Here is a 20,301-nt window from a genome sequence, read left to right as displayed (position 1 = left end):
AGTCTCACTTATCCAACGTAAACAGGCCGGCAGAACGTTGGATAAGCGAATATGTTGGATAATAAGGAGAGATTAAGGAAAAGCCTATTAAACATCAAATTAGGTTATGATTTTACAAATTAAGCACTCAAACATCATGTTATACAACGAATTTGACAGAAAAATTAGTTCAATATGTAGTAAGTACTGTATTTACGAATTTAGCACCAAAATATCACGATGTATTGAAAACATTGACTACAAAAATGCGTTGGATAATCCAGAATGTTGGATAAGCGAGTGTTGGATAAGTGAGACTCTACTGTACTACATAACATTGCTGTGTATTGAACTGCTTTTTCTGTCAAATTTGTTGTAAAACATGATGTTTTGGTGCTTAATTTGTAAGATTATAATGTAATTTGATGCTTAATAGGCTTTTCCTTAATCCCTCCTTGTTATCCAACATATTCACTTATCCAACGTTCTGCTGGCCTGTTCATGTTGGATAAGTGAGACTCTACTGTACAACTGTTCTCAACAGATCTTAATAATCACATGGACAACCTTAATTTTTTTTATTCACTGGTATAGAGTTGGGAGAGACCCCCAAAGGCCATCTAGTCCAACCCCATTCTGCTATGCAGGAAAAGCACAATCAAAGCACTCCCGACAGATGGAAAAGCACAATCAAAGCACTCCCGACCTTCTGCTTTAATCTTGACTCTTTGAGATCTTGTCTAGTTCCTTCATAGCTGCCCTTCCAAGTCCTGGGCCTCTTCTACACTGCAATATAATCCAGATGAGCAAAGGAGATAACCCACATTATCTGTTTTGAACCGGATTATAATGTGTCTACACCAGGCATGGGCAAACTTGGGCCCTCTGGGTGTTTTGGACTTCAACTCCCACAATTCCTAACAGCCTACTGGCTGTTAGGAATTGTGGGAGTTGAAGTCCAAAACACCCAGAGGGCCCAAGTTTGCCCATGTCTGGTGTAGACACATTATAATCCAATTCAAAGCAGATAATTTGGATTTTATATGGCAGTCATTCTCTTTCTGACTGTTCTGATCAGTAACCCTGAAATTGCTCAGTAATACTTGAATAAGACCACATGAGGGCAGGCTGGTCCAAAACATACATAGAACTTGGTAACCATGATCTACTCTACATTCGATTTCTCCTGCAATTAGGGATATTGAATTTTTAGATAAATACCAACCTTTATTTTTCTGTTATGGCTTGTAGTCTGCAACACGGGATTACGTCACTGTGTAAATATTATTGTCGTGTTGAACATAAACCGATGTTGGAAGGATTAGTTACACTATACTTTTGTTATGACGTTTTTCAGTTGCTAATTACTATCTTGCCTGGCTCCAGAGGTAACCTGATAGGAATCCTTGCTTGCTTGTTGCAAATAACTCTTTGCCTGGAGTCAAGTAGAATGCATGCCATTTTTTTCCCACCTTGTTGCTTTTCTTTCATGATCACTTCACCTATGTGAAGCGAGTAACTGGAGTATAAAGAAACAATAATAATAGTAATAGAGTCAAACATGCCCATCTGTATTTTATAAGTGTTTTTATGAATGTCTAATGTAATTTAATAACTTTTTAATTGATTCACAATGTATTGTACAATTTTATATATGTGTTTTATTGTAAGCAGCCCTGAGTCCCCTATTGGGTGAGAAGGGTGGGATATAAATATTGTAATAAATAAATAAATGCTATTTTCAATTTTATTTCAGATATCAAAGAGGCCAGCAGGTGAGGAATGGACCAGCTTCCCTGTCTGTTGTCACACAGGGCCCTTCTACATAGCCATATAATCCAGAATATCAAGGCAGATAATCCACATTATCCGCTTTGAACTGAATTATCAGAGTCCACACTGTCATATAATCCAGTTCAAAACAGATAATCTGGGTTTTATACAGCTGTGTAGAAGCGTCCTTAATTGTTTGTCTACATTAGATTTTTTTTAATTTTATTTGTATTTATATCAATAAAATAAAGCCCAGTGGCACAGTGGGTTAAACAGCTGAGCTGCTGAATTTGCTGACCCAAAGGTCAGCAGTTCGAATCCAGGATGCGAGGTGAGTTTCTGCTGTTAGCCCAAGCTTCTGCCAACCTAGCAGTTCAAAAACATGCAAATGTGAGTAGATCAATAGGTATCGCTCTGGTGGGAAGGTAACGGCGCTTCATGCAGTCATGCCAACCACATGACCTTGGAGGTGTTTATGGACAACGCCGGCTCTTCGTCTTAGAAATTTAGATGAGCACCAACCCCTAGAGTCAGACACAGCTAGACTTAATATCAGGGGAAAACCTTTACCTTTCCCTTAATTTATTATTTTATTTTTAATTTGTTTTGCCCCTTGGTTTCTACATTGGTACGTCAATGCTTTTATGCTTTCATGTTAAGATGTTATGCTTTTATGTTAAGACGCTTTGCAGGAGAGTCTCCTGCAGGAGAGAATAAGAATAATAGGAACTTCAGTGGCATAATGGGTTAAACCCTTATGCTGGCTGAACTGTTGACCTGAACATCTGACTGTCGGTGGTTAAAATCCGTGAGACAGGGTGAGCTCCCATCTGCCAGCCCCAGCTTTCCATGCGGGGACATGAAAACAGCCTCCCAGCAGGATGGTAAGACAGCCAGGCATTCCCTGGGCAACATCTTTGTAGATGGCAGATTCTCTCACACCCGAAGCGATTTGCAGTATATTCTCAATTAGTTTCTGACACAATAATAATAACAACAACAAATCCAGGACTGTTCTCTCTATAGTGGGCCCTTGGGGTTTAGTCCCAAAACCACGCAAAACTCTGTGCATGCTCATGCCCCATTATATACAATAATATAGTAAAATCCTAGTTGTTTTCCCCCAGGCATGCCTTATATAAAATGAGAAGCTCAAGGTTTGAGATATAGATAGATAGTTGTAGATGGTTAAATCCATGGCAGGTATAAAAAGAAAGAGGAGATTGCTACACTTTTTAAATGTTAGGTTCTGGGTGGATAGTATTGGGAGTATTGGGATAGTGCTGGAGACAGGGTTTTGTCTCCATATCTATGTCCCTGATGCAAGATTTTGGCCTTTCTTGGCTTTTCATCCCTATTCTATTATGCCAAGGCTGTTTTTAGCAAAAACTCAGAATGCCTTGATGGAGATAAGCATCATAAATTGACTTCTCTCGAAATAGATTCAATCTTTGGAGAAAGAGAGAGAAAAAATGTTGAAAATTGTCCTAACTGTGTAGCTGTATTGCATGTTTAGTGCAGCTTGGCCCGAAAACTTGATGTGGTTCATTCTTAACCACAGGATATCGCTTAAACTTGTTTAGGCATGATTGGCTTGCGAAGAGTGTGTTATCAAATGTACTTTCGAGACAGAAAGAACAGAGGCTATATTCAGCGATGGGATCGTCGGCATCAGATCCTATTGTGGTGGAACAACCTCGTCAAGGAGACTTCGGATGTTAACCTTCAGTAATCTGATGCCCCTTCCACATCTGAATAAAATCCCACATTTTTTGCTTTGAACTGGAATATATAGCAGTGTGGATTCAGATAACCTAAATCAAAGCAGATATTGTGGGATTTTCTGCCTTGATATTTTGGGTTATATGGCTGTATGGAAAAGCCCTGAAGATTCAGATTTGTCCCTGAAAAAAAGAAATAAGAGGAGGGAATGATAACTTTGGGGGCTGAATTTGGCCACACTGAAAGTCCAGACCAGCCATCTTTGGTTTCCTAGGTGGTCATGTTTTCTCCTATATGACACCCCGGTTTGCTTGTTTCTCCATTTTTGTTCAGTTTTTCCCCATTTGAAAAGGTTGAAATGCACCTCCAAAGTCTTTGTTACTAAGCACAAATAAGATGGCATCTTCAGTCCCACACTTTTGCTTTTGAACTCAGCAACCAGAGCACTATCCATGCCTTTCTCCCAAGAGATTTCTTGCATTATTCGGTTATGGCATTTCAACACTCTTTTTGTCTACTATAGCTGTTTGCTGCAGCTTTGTAATTCGGTGAATAGTAGAACTGCCAGGCCAGAAATGTCAAATAACTCGGGAAACTACAAACCTTACAATTTCATGAGAGCCATGTCAGTTAAAGTGGTATCATATAAGACTATGTAACACAATTTTTGATCCTGGGTTAGAAATGTCATTTCCTAATTGGATCTATCAAAAAATCATGGAAAAAAAAGTTTATTAAACTGCGAAACCTTTGTTTTTGCAGGATATCCCGCAGCACATTTTGCTATAGCTTTTCAATGAATATCTCATTAAGTCTCAACCAATTCAACATAGTTTGTGGCAGCCACAAAAATGAAGTTTCTGGAGTAGAACAACTACTTTCAAAGTAAGGACTGCACAATTAAACAGGAAATAATACTTTTAAACCAGGAACACAATTTTTTAAAATGTTACAACGTGTTATTGTTTAGGTGAAAAAGACTTTCAGGTTGATAGCATCTGTTCTTATGGGTCCATAGAGCTCATCCTATAATAAATGTATTTGTCTCTAAGGCAGAGTTTTCCAAACTTTTATGTTGAGGACACGCTTTTTAGATATGCTTTGTTTCACAACAAAGTAATTCAGTTTTACTAGCAAGCTTCGCTACAGACACAAAAAATAAAAATTGAATGTATGGGGATACAGTATTTCTCATGAAAAACTTTCATTTATATTTTTTAAAAACATTAAGTACTGCTTATTTCATATAGACTCAGAAGGTTCTAATTACATTTGTGCAACACACACACTGCAGCAGACACATAAACACGTTATGACACACAGTTAGGAAAGCTCTTCTTTAAGGTACAAGATTTAAAGACAATTTTGCTAATTGGATACATTATTTGGACTTGTATCCAGGTGTAGCTATATTGGCCATGCAGCACATTATGTTACTGGTTGAGCATCCCTTGTCCAGAATTCTGGAGTACTCCAGAATCCAAAATTATCCACATGTGTGGATGATAGTGGCACCTTTGCTTTCTGATGGTTGTGTACATAAACTGGTTCATGCACAAAAATATTAAAAATGTATACAGTTATTTATTTATTTACAGTATTCCGCCCTTCTCACCCCGAAGGGGACTCAGGGTGGATCACATTGTACACATATGAGACAAACATTCAATGCCATATAACATAGAACAGAGACAGATGCAGAGGCAACATTCTCCAGCTTCCAGCTTCCTGAGGATATGCTTGATTCCGGCCACAGGGGAGCAGCTGCTTCATCATCCACTGTGACGGAAACTTCCTCTTTCCAAACGCTTGCTGGATGATTTTTTAGGGTGTCGTAAATTAGTTAAATTAGCCTCCCCACATATAAGTGGCACCTAAATTTCCTACTTGATAGATGCAACTATCTTTCAGGTTGCTTAGGTCAGCAACGATCAAGGGCTATTATTTTATTTTCATGGTTGGGTGCTCATTCCGCCACGGGCTGGCCTCGAACTCATGACCTCTTGGTCAAAGTGATTAATTGCAGCTGGCTACTAACCAGCCTGTGCTACAGCCCTCAGGCCATGCCATGTATACAATGCTGTATATCAAAGATAAAGGAATTTTGTTTTCAAACTTGGGTCCTATCTCCAAGACAACTTGTTATGTCCAAATATAGATATTCCACAATCACAAAAAAAAAATAATCCAGAAAACTTCTGGTCCTAAACATTTCAGATAAGAGATACTCAAACTGTAATGTGAAGGCCTTAAAGATGAAAAACAAAGAGGGAGAAGAAAATATAATACAGTACAGGCAGTCCCCAATTTGCAAACAATAAAGGTTCTGTCGGTTTATTCTTGAGTTGAATTTGTATGTAAGGCGGATCAGGTACATTTTTAAGTGTAACTCCAGCCAAACAGACAGACAGGCAGACGGTGCTTTCGGTAGCATAGGAAAGATTTCACCTCACTTTCTGTCCCTGTGATCATTGGATTTTGAAAAATGTGGCTTGTTGTGGAAACAAGGACTGGAGAGAAAGCTTCAGTTGAGACCCCTTTTCCCCATGATAATAATTCTTTCAGGAGTGAATTTTCCTTCTGGGGAATAGATTCCTCTCACTTTCTGTAGTCTCAGCTCCGTTTTTAACTACGAGTCATTTAACTGACATGGCTTTTCTCTATGAAATCATGAAATTTGAGGTTTCCTGAGTTATGTTTGTAACTCGGGAACTGCCTGTATGAGTTGGCCTCCTTTCTATTTTGAAATTTAGGATTTCATGTTTTCATGACGGACAAATATAATAAGGATTTCCTGTATTGCACTGGACTCTTGGAGCCCTCGGTGGCTCATCAGGCTAAACCTCTGAGCTGCTGAACTTGCTGACTGAAAGGTTGGTGGTTCGAATCCGGGGGGCGGGGTGAGCTCCTGCTGTTAGCCCCAGCTTCTGTCAACCTAGCAATTTGAAAACATGCAAATGTGAGTAGATCAATAGGTACCGTTTGGTGGGAAGGTAACAGCACTCCATGCAGTCATGCCGGTCATATGACCTTGGAGGTGTCTACAGGCAACTCTTCGGCTTAGAAATGGAGATGAGCACCAACCCCCCAGAGTCAGACACAACTAAACTTAATGTCAGGGGAAAACCTTAACCTTTACCCTATTGGACTCTTGCATTTCAGTGTTGATAGCTTGTAACTGCAATATTATGATTGCATTCTCTTTGTTACATGGAATGTATAAGACGCTTGTCCTTCATTGTACAGATACCTTTACAATAAATGTTAACATTAAAACACAGCTGTTAGGATTTTGCCACTTAAACACTTACCATGTGTTTGATTTTGAGATTGTCAGAACTAGGGGAAAATTCTGTTACAGCTGCACAGCCGTGTGTTAAAACCATGGAAAGAAGGTAGGTAAGTCTGAATATTGTGGGCAGGTGAGAGTGAACATACATTTGTCAGCACACAGAAAGTGTGAAGAAATGATATCGGCCTCCTCCAGGAAGTTTCTGCCCTCATTAAGTGGAACAACATCTGAAAAAATGTAACTAATTTTTAATGCTCAAACACATACCCTTTCTTGAAGCACGAATTTAGTTTGGTCTCATGCAGACAATAATCTTAGAGCCATATAGCACTTCATTCTTTTAAAAACTGACATTGTGTCTCTGGGCTATAGCAGGACGAAATCCTTCCCTGCCACTCCCCTTTGTTTCAGGAACTTGGCAGTAGATTTGCCTTACATTTTGCGACCATTTTGCTGGCATGCCTGGGGAAAGACATTTGGGATCACCCATTTAGATGGGTATTGAAAGATAGATATATTTTAAGAAAACTTTACCTTATGTATAAGTCAAGGGCAGGTTTGGGGGCCAAAACGATGGGTTTTACTATGACCTGTGAAGACACAGACTACTTTATGAAGGACTTTATGAAAATCTCTATTTTGTTTCTCTTTCAGAATGCATCCACAATCCTAAATTGATTTCAACCATATAAAATGCCTAGCAACAATGGTTAAAATTTAAAAAGTTACTTGAATCTCAAATTTTGCATAATTTGTGGAATATCTATGCCTCTCGTGCTTCAGAAATACGGTATTTTGTGGCATCTTGTTCAGCCTGTTTGAAGGGACAATTCTTTAAGCCCTCAATAAAGAGGCATATGGCAACTATCTGGGAGTATTTCTGCACTATACTTTAACTGTCACAGTTTCAGGGTTGTTGTATGTCTTTCGGGCTGTGTGGCCATGTTCCAGAAGTATTCTCTCCTGACGTTTTGCCCACATCTATGGCAGGCATCCTCAGAGGTTGTGAGGTATGGATAGGTAAGGAAAGGAAAAAATATACATATCTGTGGAGAGTCCAGGGTGTGGCAAGAGTCCTTTGTCACTGGGAAGCCAGCATTAATGTTTCAGTTAATCACCCTAATTAGCATTGGAAAGGTTTTTGTCTCTTGCCTGGGGGCATCCTTTGTTCAGTCATTAGCTGTCCTCTGCCCTCAGAGTGTTGGTTCCCATCTACTGTTTTGATTTTAGAGTTTTTTTAATACTGGTAGCCAGATTTTGTTCATTTTCATGGTTTCCTCCTTTCTGTTGAAGTTGTCCACATGCTTGTGGATTTCAGTGGCTTCCCTGTGTAGTCTGACATGATAGTTGTTGGAGTGGTCCAGCATTTCTGTGTTCTCAAATAATATCCTGTGTCCAGGCTGGTTCATCAAGTGCTCTGCTATGGCTGATTTCTCTGGTTGAATTAGTCTGCAGTGCCTTTCATGTTCTTTGACTCTTGTTTGGGCAATGCTGCGTTTGGTGGTCCCTATGTAGACTTGTCCACAGCTGCATGGTGTCCGGTAGACTCCTGCAGAAGAGAGAGGATCCCTCTTGTCTTTCGCTGACCGTAGCATTTCTTGGATTTTCTTTGTGGGTCTGTAGATAGTTTGTAGGTTGTGCTTCTTCATCAGTTTGCCTATGTGGTCAGTGGTTCCCTTGATGTATGGTAAGAACACCTTTCCTCTGGGTGGATCTTTGTCTTGACTCTCATGGCTTGTTCTTGGCCTTGCAGCTCTTCTGATGTCTGTGGTGGAGGATCCATTGGCCTGTAGAGCCCGGTTTAGATTATTTAGTTCACCGTGGAGGAGGTGAGGTTCGCAGATTCTTTGTGCACGGTCTGTCAAGGCTTTTATTGTGCTTCTTCTTTGACTTGGGTGATGGTTGGAGTTTTTATGAAGGTATCTATCTGTGTGTGTAGGTTTTCTGTAAACTGTGTGGCCCAATTGTTGATTGGGTTTGCGGATGACCAGAACATCTAGAAATGGCATTAATTATTAATTAATTATTGTTTATTATTGATCTGGCATTGAATGTTTGCCATCTTTTGTTGTAATCCACTTTGAGTCCCCTCCGGGAGAGAGGGCAGAATATAAATAAATATTATGATGATTATGATGATGATGATGATTGGGTTGCTGTGAGTTTTCCGGGCTGTATGGCCATGTCCCAGAAACAATATCTCCTGATGTTTCTCCCACACTTATGGCAGGCATCCTCAGAGGTTGTGAGGCCTGTTGGAAACTAGGCAAGTGGAGTTTATACATCTGTGGAAGGTGCAGGTGTATAAACCTCCCTTGCTTAGTTTCCAATATACCTACCTCACAACCTCTGAGGATGCCTGCCATAGATGTGGGTGAAATGTCAGGAGAGAATGCTTCTGGAACATGGCCATACAGCCCAGAAAACTTACAGCAATCCAGATATTCTGGCCATGAAATCTTTCAACAACACAAAGATGATGATGATGATGATTATTTTATTATGACACAGCAAACAAGATAGATATGCTGGATTTTGTATCACAAAATCACAAGTCGAACCATTCCCAAGTGTCTAGGACTGTGTGATGTATTTTCGGATGATGTGTGCAGATCCCAGTAGGGTGGCCTTTTGCAGTTGGCAGATCGTAATTTTGTCAATGCCTATGGAGCCCCGGTGGCAAAGTGCGTTAAAGCACTGAGCGGGAAACCGAAAGGTCCCAGGTTCAAACCCCGGGAGCGGCATGAGCGGCCACTGTTAGCTCCAGCTCCTGCCAACCTAGCAGTTCGAAAACATGCCAATGTGAGTAGATCAATAGGTACCGCTCCGGCGGGAAGGTAACGGCGCTCCATGCAGTCATGCCGGCCACATGACCTTGGAGGTGTCTACGGACAACGCCGGCTCGCCGGCCCTTCGGCTTAGAAATGGAGATGAGCACCAATGCCCAGAGTCAGACATGACTGGACTTAACGTCAGAGGAAAACCTTTACCTTATTGTTTCCAAATGCCAGCTGAGATCTTTTGGCACAAATTCAGAGCAACCCAAGACCCTGAATACCTCGGATTGACAACGGAGGCGCTCTTCTCTTGGCCCGCTTTTGGAGAGGAGCAGAAGACCCGGGCTGGATCCACACTGCCATATGATCCAGTGCAATGCGGTTAATTATATGACAGTGTGTAGATCCAGCCCAGGAAGCAGAGGGAGGGGCGAGAGAAGGAGAAGAGACAGAAAACCAACCCAGAAATCTTTCGTGGCTCCTCCTCGCTTTGGCAAAGCAGCAGCTGGATCTTGCAAAAGGCAGGCAGGAAAGCAGGCGCGCCTCCTCCTCGCCTTTCTCCTCTTTTCGGGCAGAGTCGCAGCCTCGTTGCTCCTCGTTGGACCCACAGACCGCTCCACTCTGCCCTTTGCCCCTTCCTCTTGTGACCTGGAGCTGAACCAGTTTGCTGTTTGACAGCGAGCCGCGTCGGGATGACACACATTTGACACTGACAGGCACTGGGAGGATGGCTTTGGAGCTGGACGGAGAGGGACGCCGCTGCCTTGCGCGCCGGAGAGGTTAGGCTGGGCTTTGCTGCATCCCAGACCTGTCCCCAGCCCAAGCAGGAGGAAGGCTTTGCAAAGGGAAGGAAGAAAGAAGGAAGGGCCTGCTCCCCTCCTGCCATCCAGGTGAGTCCACGGGGAGAAGGAAATAAGAGCATTTTGGCTTTGCGTTTCCTCCTGCCAATGCCCCTCCGGAGATCCAATGTTATGTTAGCGACAGATCTATTCCTTGCATTGCTTTTTTCCTTGGTGGTTAAAAAATACCACGAAGAAGAGGCTGGACAGCAACTGCAAGCAAACTGGAAGGGAATTAGAAGCAGGTTAAAGAATCAAACCACCACCACCACCATTATTATTATTTATTACCTGTATCCTGTTCCTCCCACTAAATCAATGGGATTTTGCTATCTCTTGGCTCACCACTCAGCAATTGATTTGGTGGGTGTGTTCTAGCTGGAACCAACTACAGTAATAGGATTCAGGCTATTGTTGCTACTATTGCTGTTCAGAAGGAGTACAAAACTGGCACATTGTTGTTATTAATTGTGAGGATGATGTCATTGTTGCTAAGGTCCTGAAGGTGGGAAAAAGAAATCCAGTTTGACCAGTGTTGTGGTTATTGATGTCCACAAGGTGGACAAAAGAAATTATTTTGACTATAATAATAATGATAATTATTATTATTATTATTATTGCTTATGTCCAGAAAGTGGACAAAAGAAGCTGGACTGGACTATTATTATAACCATTGATATTGTTGAAATCCAGAAGAAATTATTATTACTACTACTACTACTACTACTACTACTATTGAAGGTGTACAAAAGAGACTGTGTTGTCGAAGGCTTTCATAGCCAGAATCACTGGGTTGCTGTGAGCGTTTTGGACCGAATGGCCATGAATGTTACCAAACTTTGTAATGACCTCATTAAGAATGCCAGTTCTCCCAGCACATAATGCTCAGCACATATTTCTGATGGTCTTAGGAGCCCCTTTGTAGGTGAACTATAAATCCCAGCAACTGCAACTCCCAAATATTAAGGTGTATTATCCCCAAACTCCACCAGTTTTCAAATTTGGGCATATTGAGTATTCGCGCCAAGTTTGGTCCAGATCCATCATTGTTTGAGTCCACAGTGCTCTCTGGATGTAGGTGAACTACAACTCCAAAACTCAAGGCCAATGCCCACCAAACCCTTCCAGTATTTTCTGTTGGCCATGGGAGTTCTGTGTGCCAAGTTTGGTTCAATCCCATTGTTGGTGGAGTTCAGAATGCTCTTTGATTGTAGGTTAACTATAAATCCCAGCAACTACAACTCCCAAATGACAAAATAAATTCCGCCACCCCACCCCACCAGTATTCAAATTAGAGTGTATGGGTATTTGTGCTAAATTTGGTCCAGTGAATGAAAATACACCCTTCATATCAGATATTTACATTATGATTTGTAATCTTATCAAAATTACAGTTATGACGTAGCAACGAAAATAATTTTATGGTTGGGGGTCACCACAACATGAGGAACTGTATTAAAAGGTTGCAGCGTTAGGAAGGTTGAGAACCACTGCCTTAGGGTATGAAAACAGTGAAACGGGATAGATACGTATAAGTAGGAGATGAGTACAGAAATAATAAAGTGTTGACAATAGGAGACACCAGAAAGGGGCGGGGGAGAATATATGGAAATCCTTTTGTTTGTATATACATTGCTTTTGTTGTTTTCTGAACATTCTTGTGAGGAAATGTGGATATATTTTTCTCGTATGATCCAATTTAAAAAGTCCTTAGGGTATGAAAATAAAATTTCATTTGGTGGGGCAGATTTTTTATGAGGACAGGAACATCCCTGTTTTAAAGTTTGGATAGTTATTGCTAAATTATGCCTTCCAAGTCTGGTACATATTTTGAATTGTCTCGCTATTCCCTGCCAGGTTGTTAGCAATGGAGGAAAACAATTTGAGCATCATGCAGCAGAGGGCTACTGAACTGGAGCACATGGCTGAGGTCCTGCTCACAGGAGAACAGCTACGGTAAGAAATCCTGATTTCTTTTTTCTCCTTGTGCAAATTTCACAAAAGAAAGGAAGGGGAGGAGAGAGTTTTTATGTGCATGGGGACAAATGGCAGGGTTCATAGTAAGAGAACATTCTAGACCAGGGACAGGGATCATGAAGACCTATTGATGGGAACTCCTAGTAGCACCAGACAGTACAGCAGTGGTTCTCAACCTGGTGTCCCCAGATGTTTTTGGCCTTCAACTCCCAGAAATCCTAACAGCTGGTAAACTGGCTGGGATTTCTGGGAGTTGTAGGCCAAAAACACCTGGACATCCCAGGTTGAGAACCACTGCAGCATAGTCTTGTATGCTGAGAAGTATGATCCAACATTTAGAAAGCTGTGTGAGTCCAAACCCTGATACAAAATCAATCACTGGTTTGTTTTGCTAAAAGGATTAGGCATTTTGTAAAAGGTAATAAGAGATGGTATGGTTAGTGGTTTAAGCACTGGACTACAACTCTGGGGACCTTGCTTGGACATAGAAAGTCAAAGGGTGACCTTGGGCTAACCACACTCTCTCTGCTTCAAGGGAAGGCAAAGACACAAATCCCTCTGAACAAATCTTGCCAAGAAACACTATGATAGGTTCACATTGGGATTAATCGGAAAGGATTTGAAGGCACACAACAACAAGCAGATGATGAGTCAACAGTGTGATGAGACAGCCCAAAAAACCAATGCAATTTTAGGCTATGTCAACAGGAGTACAATGTCCAGATTGCATGAAGTCATCGTACCATTCTATTCTGCTTTGGTTAGACTGCACCTGAAATAGTTTTTCAACTGTACGTCACCACAATTCAAAACCAATATATATAAATTGAAACATGTTCAAAGGACTAAGATGATCAAATGTCTGGAAATGAAACCATATGATTAATTGCTTAGACAAGTTGAGTATGTTTGGCTTGGAGAAGAGATAGTTGAGAGGTGATATGATATCCGTCATTAATTGTCTGAAGGGATGTCATATAGAAGATTGAGAAAGCATGTTTTCTGCTGCTCCAAACATAAAACAGTTGATACCAACTGAAAAACAGACCATTATGAACAATGTGATTTTGGTTTACTCTACACTGTAGAATTAATGTAGTTTGACATCACTTTAACTATCAAGGGTCAATGCTGTGGGATTCTGGGATTTGTCTTTTGGTAAGGCACATACACTCTTTGGAGAGAGGGCTAAAAACCTTGTGAAACTACAACTGCATGCTTGGAAGCCAAGACCCTGCTTAGGTTCCAAGACCAGACAGGATCTGATGCCTTACCAAGAGGGGGTTGTAATATAAGCTTTACTGTTAACTTAACATGTGAACCTGACAGCATAATTATGATGATCTTTACCATCCTTGTAATATATAGAGAAGATCAGATTTTCCATTGGCTACCTGCCACCCTGTAATTTCTGCTTGTAGAGTAAGCAAATATTTCTGCACTGGAAAAACTCACTGAGACAGTGATACTCTACTGTTTATTTAGCTAGTGTGATTGTTACTCACACATGCATTTCTTTCGTTGTTAACTGTCAACTTAAGGTGACCATACGAATGAGGGGCCTCCAAGTCACCCAATCATTACCAGAACTGCTCAGGATCATGGTTTTCTTGTTTGAGCCTGCATACCATCTTCCTATTTTCCTATTACTTTGCTAAGTGTGATTCTCTTTTCTAGCACGCCCCGTCTCTTTATAACATGATAAAAGTATGACAGTCTCAGTTGAGACATCTTGGCTTCCTGGGAGAGTTTAGGCTTCATTTGCATCTATTTATCCATGCAGTCATGCCGGCCACATGACCTTGGAGAGGTCTATGGACAACGCCGGCTCTTTGGCTTAGAAATGGAGATGAGCACCAACCCCCAGAGTCGGACACGACTGGACTTAACATCAGGGGAAACCTTTACCTTTACCTTACCTGAGCAAAACTTAAGGCAGCCTTCCTTCAACCCAGTAACCTCCAGATGTTTTGGACTTCATCTACCATACCCCACCACCACTGGCCATGCTAGCAGGGGCAAGTGGGACCTGTGTTCCAATAAATGAGGATTCAAAATTGGGAAGGATTGTTTTGGGCAGTGGAAAGAGTTGCCTAGTTTGAATAGTCTAATGATCAGAAAGAAGTTTCCTATTAGGTGTGAAGATCAGGAGTAAAGGCTACCTTTCTCTGGGAAAGTGTGACTTGTTTGTTTCATCTCTGAAGATAGCATTAAGTAGCCTATCTGCTTTTTTCCTTATAGATTTCAAGACTTGTAGAGTAGATAGTACTGCTCTAGAAAATGTAGGTGTAAGTAAGTAAGTAAGTAACTTTATTTTTCTAGCCTGCCACCATCTCCCAACTGGGACTCGGGACAAAGACCTGAAAACAATAACCAAAGTACAACAATTAAAACATTACAAAGAGTAAAAACACAATAAAATGACATTATGCAGAACAATACATCAATCCATAAAAGCTAATTTAAAACATAAAATGAGTAACAATATAATAAAATAAGATGGACCACCTATTTGGTGGAGGGGGATAGCATGGAGGGGCCATTTAAACTAAAGTGCAATAGTATGGTTATAAAGTGCTTTGGGGCAAGCACAAAGTGAGAGATTTGACCAGCCATTGCCACTGGTAAAGATGTACTTACTTCACATCACAGCTGAGCATTATGTGCTGGGAGAACTGGCATTCTTAATGAGGTCATTACAAAGTTTGGTAACATTCATTGGTGATATCATACAGTAATGTTTTGTAATGAGTGCCCTTGCTGGCTGAGGGATTGTTGGAGCTGTCATCCAAAACCACAAATTTTCCAAGATCTGAAATGATCCTCCTAGAGACATTGATCCCCCACACTTGGGAGAAGTATATCGAAATAGAAAAGGAAAATCCTAGCTGTGAGATTCAAGAATATTCTTGGCATCACATCTGGTTTGAGTGATTTCTTACTGATGAACTATGAACAGATCTAAAGTTGGGTTTTTGAGTGTCAGATCTTTCGGATTTACATTGCTGGACAGCACTTCAGAAGAAGAATTTAGAATAGTAGAGTTGGAAGAGACCTCATGGGCCTCCCAACAGAGAAAATGTTTCGGATACTAAAACAGACATGTCCTTTCCAACATATAATTTGCTCTGTATTTTTGTTGCTATTTTTCTTTTCAGTTCAGTGCATTATTGTGTGGATATTTTTGATAATAGATCAGTGAAAGGCAAAAAGAGCAGTCATAAATGGAAGGTAGACGCACTGCATTCCTGGTATACCATACGTACTTAGTGTGGGCAGATACTTGCTTTAGATCTAACCTATTTATTTGGCCGTCTGGAGGATCATGTGTCCTACTTTGTGGAAGATAGTTCTCTATTTAACAAACTCTCCTCTATTTCAGGGAGCCCTCTTTTGTAGCACTGCCTTGGTCAGTTTATAGACATTTCTATAGATTTCCTGTATTCCTTGAAGTTTCTGTTATCATCAATATTTTATATGTTACTTGAGTAATGGAGTAAAAATGCATTCCATCAAGCTGCTAGTTTTGCTGAAGCTGTGAGGTTGAAAGTGGGTTCACACAGACATTTTTGTTACTGTCATACTTTATATTTTATTTATTATTCATTCATTTATAACAGGGCTGGGCAAATGTAGTCCATGGACTGCATGCAGCTCCAAGAGCTGTCTATATGTCTCCCAAGAGTAAAAGGTGCCCTCAAATGTTTTCTTGAAGGCCATGGAGGAAATTGCCATTTTTTTGCCCCTAGGCCATTTTGCACTCAGAAAGGGCTTTAAAATATGACTAAAATTCCCAGTTACCAATAGAAAGCATTTTTGGGATAATTGACAGAATTTACAAGAGTTTTGCCCAGGATATAGTGCTTCAGGTTCTTCTGGTGACAAACACATTTCTGCTATATATAATTTTCATGATAAATCTGGTCTAAAGTTGAGCCCTATTTTTGGAAATGTTCCATGCCATGACCTCCTTAATCCAGATTTGGTTTAAAAATATGTATTTTTGATACGTAGATAAGAACATAAAATCCCTACTGAATTAAATCAGAGTCCTGAGTAGATTGTCATATTCTTGCCCCTTCATTTTGTTATAATCAGGTGAATATAGCAATTGCGGGGGACGAGGGAGTAATAGCATGTTCCTCATCACATTGTGTTTGGCCTGAATGCCATAAAAGCACTAGAATCGCAACACTCAGGAAACAGGGGAATTCCAGACAGGAAACAATCAGGGCCAGCTAACACCTCCCAAAAAAGGATTCCCCCAGTCAGTAAGCAGGCAGACCTTGAAACTGCAAGGCTATTAAATGCTATAGGAGCCCCGGTGGCGAAGTGTGTTAAAGCACTGAGCTGCTGAACTTGCAGACCAAAAGGTCCCAGGTTCAAATCCCGGGAGCGGAGTGAGTGCCCGCTGTTGCTCCAGCTTCTGCCAACCTAGCAGTTCGAAAACATGCCAATGTGAGTAGATCAATAGGTACCACTCTGGCGGGAAGGTAATAGTGCTCCATGCAATCATGCCAGCCACATGACCTTGGAGATGTCTACGGACAACGCCGGCTCTTCGGCTTAAAAATGGAGATGAGCACCAACCCCCAGAGTCAGACATGACTGGACTTAACGTCAGGGGAAACCTTTATCTTTACTATTCAATGCTAATCAAGGTGGCCAGTTGCAAAATTCGCAATTTCCTCAAACAGACAAGAGTCCTTTATCCCGCCCTGGACATTCCATTGATATATAAACCCCACTTGCCTAGTTTCCAACAGACCTCACAACCTCTGAGGATGCGTGCCATAGATGCAGGTGAAATGTCAGGAAATAATGCTTCTGGAATATGGCCATACAGCCCGGAAAACTCACAGCAACCCAGTGATTCCAGCCATGAAAGCCTTCAACAACACACTAGAATCTGTCTGTGATTAAAAGCTAAGTAGGGTCATCTCAGGTTAGTAACTGGATGGGAGACCACCAATAAATACCAGGTGCTGTAGGCTATTTTTCAGAGAAAGGAACTAACCAAACCATCTTTGCATATTCCTTGCCTAAGAAAATTCCTTGTCTATGGAATTCATGGGGTCACCATAAGTCAACAATTGACTTGAAGGCACAAGCAGACAATCACATTGCCCAGTGATTAGTGTTATTCAAAGGCAGCCTGCTTCTGATGTTGGATTTAATGTGTCATCAATAGTCATCAATAGCTTTGTCTTCCTTGAATTTCTATGATCTCCTTTAAAATGGAAATTAGAAGTAATCGTTGCTACATCTTGCTCCAGAGAATTCCACAGTTGAGTTATGCACCAAGTAAAGTACCTTTTTTATCTGTATTTCCCACCAGCTTTACTGGGTGGCCCTTAAATTCTAGAATTAAGAGAAACCTTTTGCTTCCCTCTTTCTCTATACCATTTTATGCACCTCTATCAGGCATGCTTTTTTTCTAAGCTAATTTTTTTTCAAATGTCATGGCTCTTCCGCATGGGGGAATTTCTCCAATCGCTTGATTAATATCTTTCAAAAAGTATTATGTAAATATTTATTAAAGTACTAGTTTTCTCACAGTTTTAACAAGAAAAAGGCCAGTGAACTTATGCAGAATTAGGGTGGAATAAGCCTTCGAATGAATGTATGTTAAAAGTGGCACGAATCAGAAATAGTGATAGGCACGTACTAAATATACTTCCACTTGCTATAGCGTCAACTTTGAAGTTTAAAAAAAGGATCCTTAGGACAGCTGGTTGACATGATGTAATGGAACATGTGTTTTAATGTATATAACTGGATGAGAGTTTATTTGAGCAAGTGTTGCATACTATACTATATGCTATACTATAAATGTCTCGTGGAAAAGAGGAATGGCAAAGTAAGCATTGTGGTGACTAATTCTACACTGTAGAATTAATGCAGTTTCACACCACTTTAACTGCAATTACTCAATGCTATGGAATCATGGGAGGTGCGGTTTACAAGGTCTTTAACCTTCTCTAAATGCAAAGATACAGAAAGGGGCTGGCTTGACAGCAGTACGAGTGAAAAAGATCTTGGAGTCCTCATGGACAACAAGTTAAACATAACCCAACAATGTGATGTGATAGTTCAAAAAACCCAATAGGATTTTGGCTTGCATTAATAGGAATATAGTGTATAGTGAATATAGTTCTGAGCACCACAATTTAAGAGGGAGGTTGACAAGCCTGAATGTATCCAGAGGAAGGCAACTAAAATGATAAAGGGTCAGGAGAACAAGCCCTATGAGGAGCGGGTTAAAGAGCTGGGCATGTTTAGCCTGCAGAAGAGAAGGCTGAGAGGAGACATGATAGCCATGTATAAATATGTGAGGGGAAGTCATAGAGAGGAGGGAGCAAGCTTGTTTTCTGCTGCCCTGGAGACTAGGACATGGAACAACGGCTTCAAACTACAGGAAAGGAGATTCCACCTGAACATGAGCAAGAACTTCCTAACTGTGAGAGCTGTTCAGCAGTGGAACTCTCTGCCCTGGAATGTGGTGGAGGCTCCTTCTTTGGAAGCTTTTAAGCAGAGCAATGGCAGTTAAAGTGTAGTCAAACTGCATTAATTCTACAGTATAGACTCACCCTTAGTGATTTTTTAAAATTTTATTACTTGTTAAGATGTATCCAATTACATAACACAGGATTGTTATGATATTTTTTCTGATTCCTTAGTTCATTGTTTGTCTTAAAGGCAGTTAGAATACAAAAATGGTCCCAAGCAACATTTTAAGATAATGAAGAAATAATCACATACACGAATGCCACAGCTATTTGTCACAATCCTTCTTAAAAATAGTTATCTTGATAAGTTGATTATTCCATAAATGATCAGTTAAGCTTGCTACTTGTTAACAGTTCACTTCCAGACTCTGCGAAGTTGTGGAAATTTTCATTTTGTTTGATTCCACCTCTATAGTATATCACTTCTGAAAATGCATTATATTCCAAAAATGTAATACAGTAGAGTCTCACTTATCCAACATAAATGGGCCGGAAGAATGTTGGATAAGTGAATATGTTGGATAATAAGGAGAGATTAAGGAGAAGCCTATTAAACATCAAATTAGGTTATGATTTTACAAATTAAGCACCAATACATCATGTTATACAACAAATTTGACAGAAAAGGTAGTTCAATATGCAGTAATGCTACGTAGTAATTATTGTATTTACAAATTTACCACCAAAATATCACGATGTATTGAAAACATTGACTACAAAAATGCGTTGGATAATCCAGAACATTGGATAAGCGAGTGTTGGATAAGTGAGACTCTACTGTAAGTAGTTATATGTGGGTGCACCTCAGACACTAGCATGTCTGAACCAAACATGTATAAAGTTGCACTGGAAGATTTGTGTTCTCTTTTCTGGTAGAAATATTAAAACTAGGACAGGAGGGCCATGGGATGAGAAAAGCAGGAGGAAGTGTTAAACATTGAAAGGCTACCCATTTTTATGTTTCAATCATTAATGTAGATTTTATGTTGCAGTCAACATAACATCAAGATTTTGGAGTTGACACATAAACTTCAATAAGCGGAACTGACACTGTACTTGAGCAGATATTTTCTGGGAAGTAAACCCCCTTCCACAATTGACTCACTATTTTGCAAAAGGAACTGTTACTGCTGGAAAATGTCAGGTGACTACTAAGAGTATGGAAAATAGCATTGTCAGAAGGACTGACACATGAAAGTCGATGGAACAGGGGGAGTAACACAGAGTTAGTTATTTATGGAGACTTTTTTTGTGTTTATATCTTGAAGGAACAAAAGGTTTTCAAGTATACATTCAGCACAACTGTTAAAGTGGTGTCAAAGTTCATTGATTCTAACATCCAAAAAGAAAAGAAAGGGGCTCCTTAGTTCCTTATGATGACCAGTGTTAGACTTATACACAAGTTAAGTGGGTAAAAGTTTAAGGAAATGGCA

General features: G+C 40.4%; 1 protein-coding gene and 1 long non-coding RNA gene across 2 annotated transcripts in view; one reads left to right on the top strand and one right to left on the bottom strand.

Moving 5' to 3' along the window:
* Window positions 1-5,038: 5,038 nt before the first annotated feature.
* LOC134298794 (uncharacterized) lies at window positions 5,039-10,128 on the bottom strand. The gene is made up of 2 exons (XR_010005876.1): window positions 10,005-10,128; window positions 5,039-6,409 (listed from the first exon to the last, which is right to left on the bottom strand). It is a non-coding gene; the product is annotated as an uncharacterized LOC134298794 (long non-coding RNA).
* deptor (DEP domain containing MTOR interacting protein) overlaps window positions 10,067-20,301 on the top strand; it is a 70,215-nt gene continuing 59,980 nt past the window's right edge. The window contains exons 1-2 of the mRNA XM_003224832.4: window positions 10,067-10,433; window positions 12,240-12,338. Of these exons, the coding sequence (XP_003224880.2) occupies window positions 12,250-12,338 (89 nt within the window). The 5' untranslated portion in view covers window positions 10,067-10,433; window positions 12,240-12,249. The remainder of the gene's footprint in view (window positions 10,434-12,239; window positions 12,339-20,301) is intronic.

This window comes from Anolis carolinensis, chromosome 4 (assembly GCF_035594765.1).
Source record: "Anolis carolinensis isolate JA03-04 chromosome 4, rAnoCar3.1.pri, whole genome shotgun sequence".
NCBI lineage: Eukaryota > Metazoa > Chordata > Lepidosauria > Squamata > Dactyloidae > Anolis > Anolis carolinensis.
This window is presented reverse-complemented; position numbering and strand designations above follow the sequence as displayed.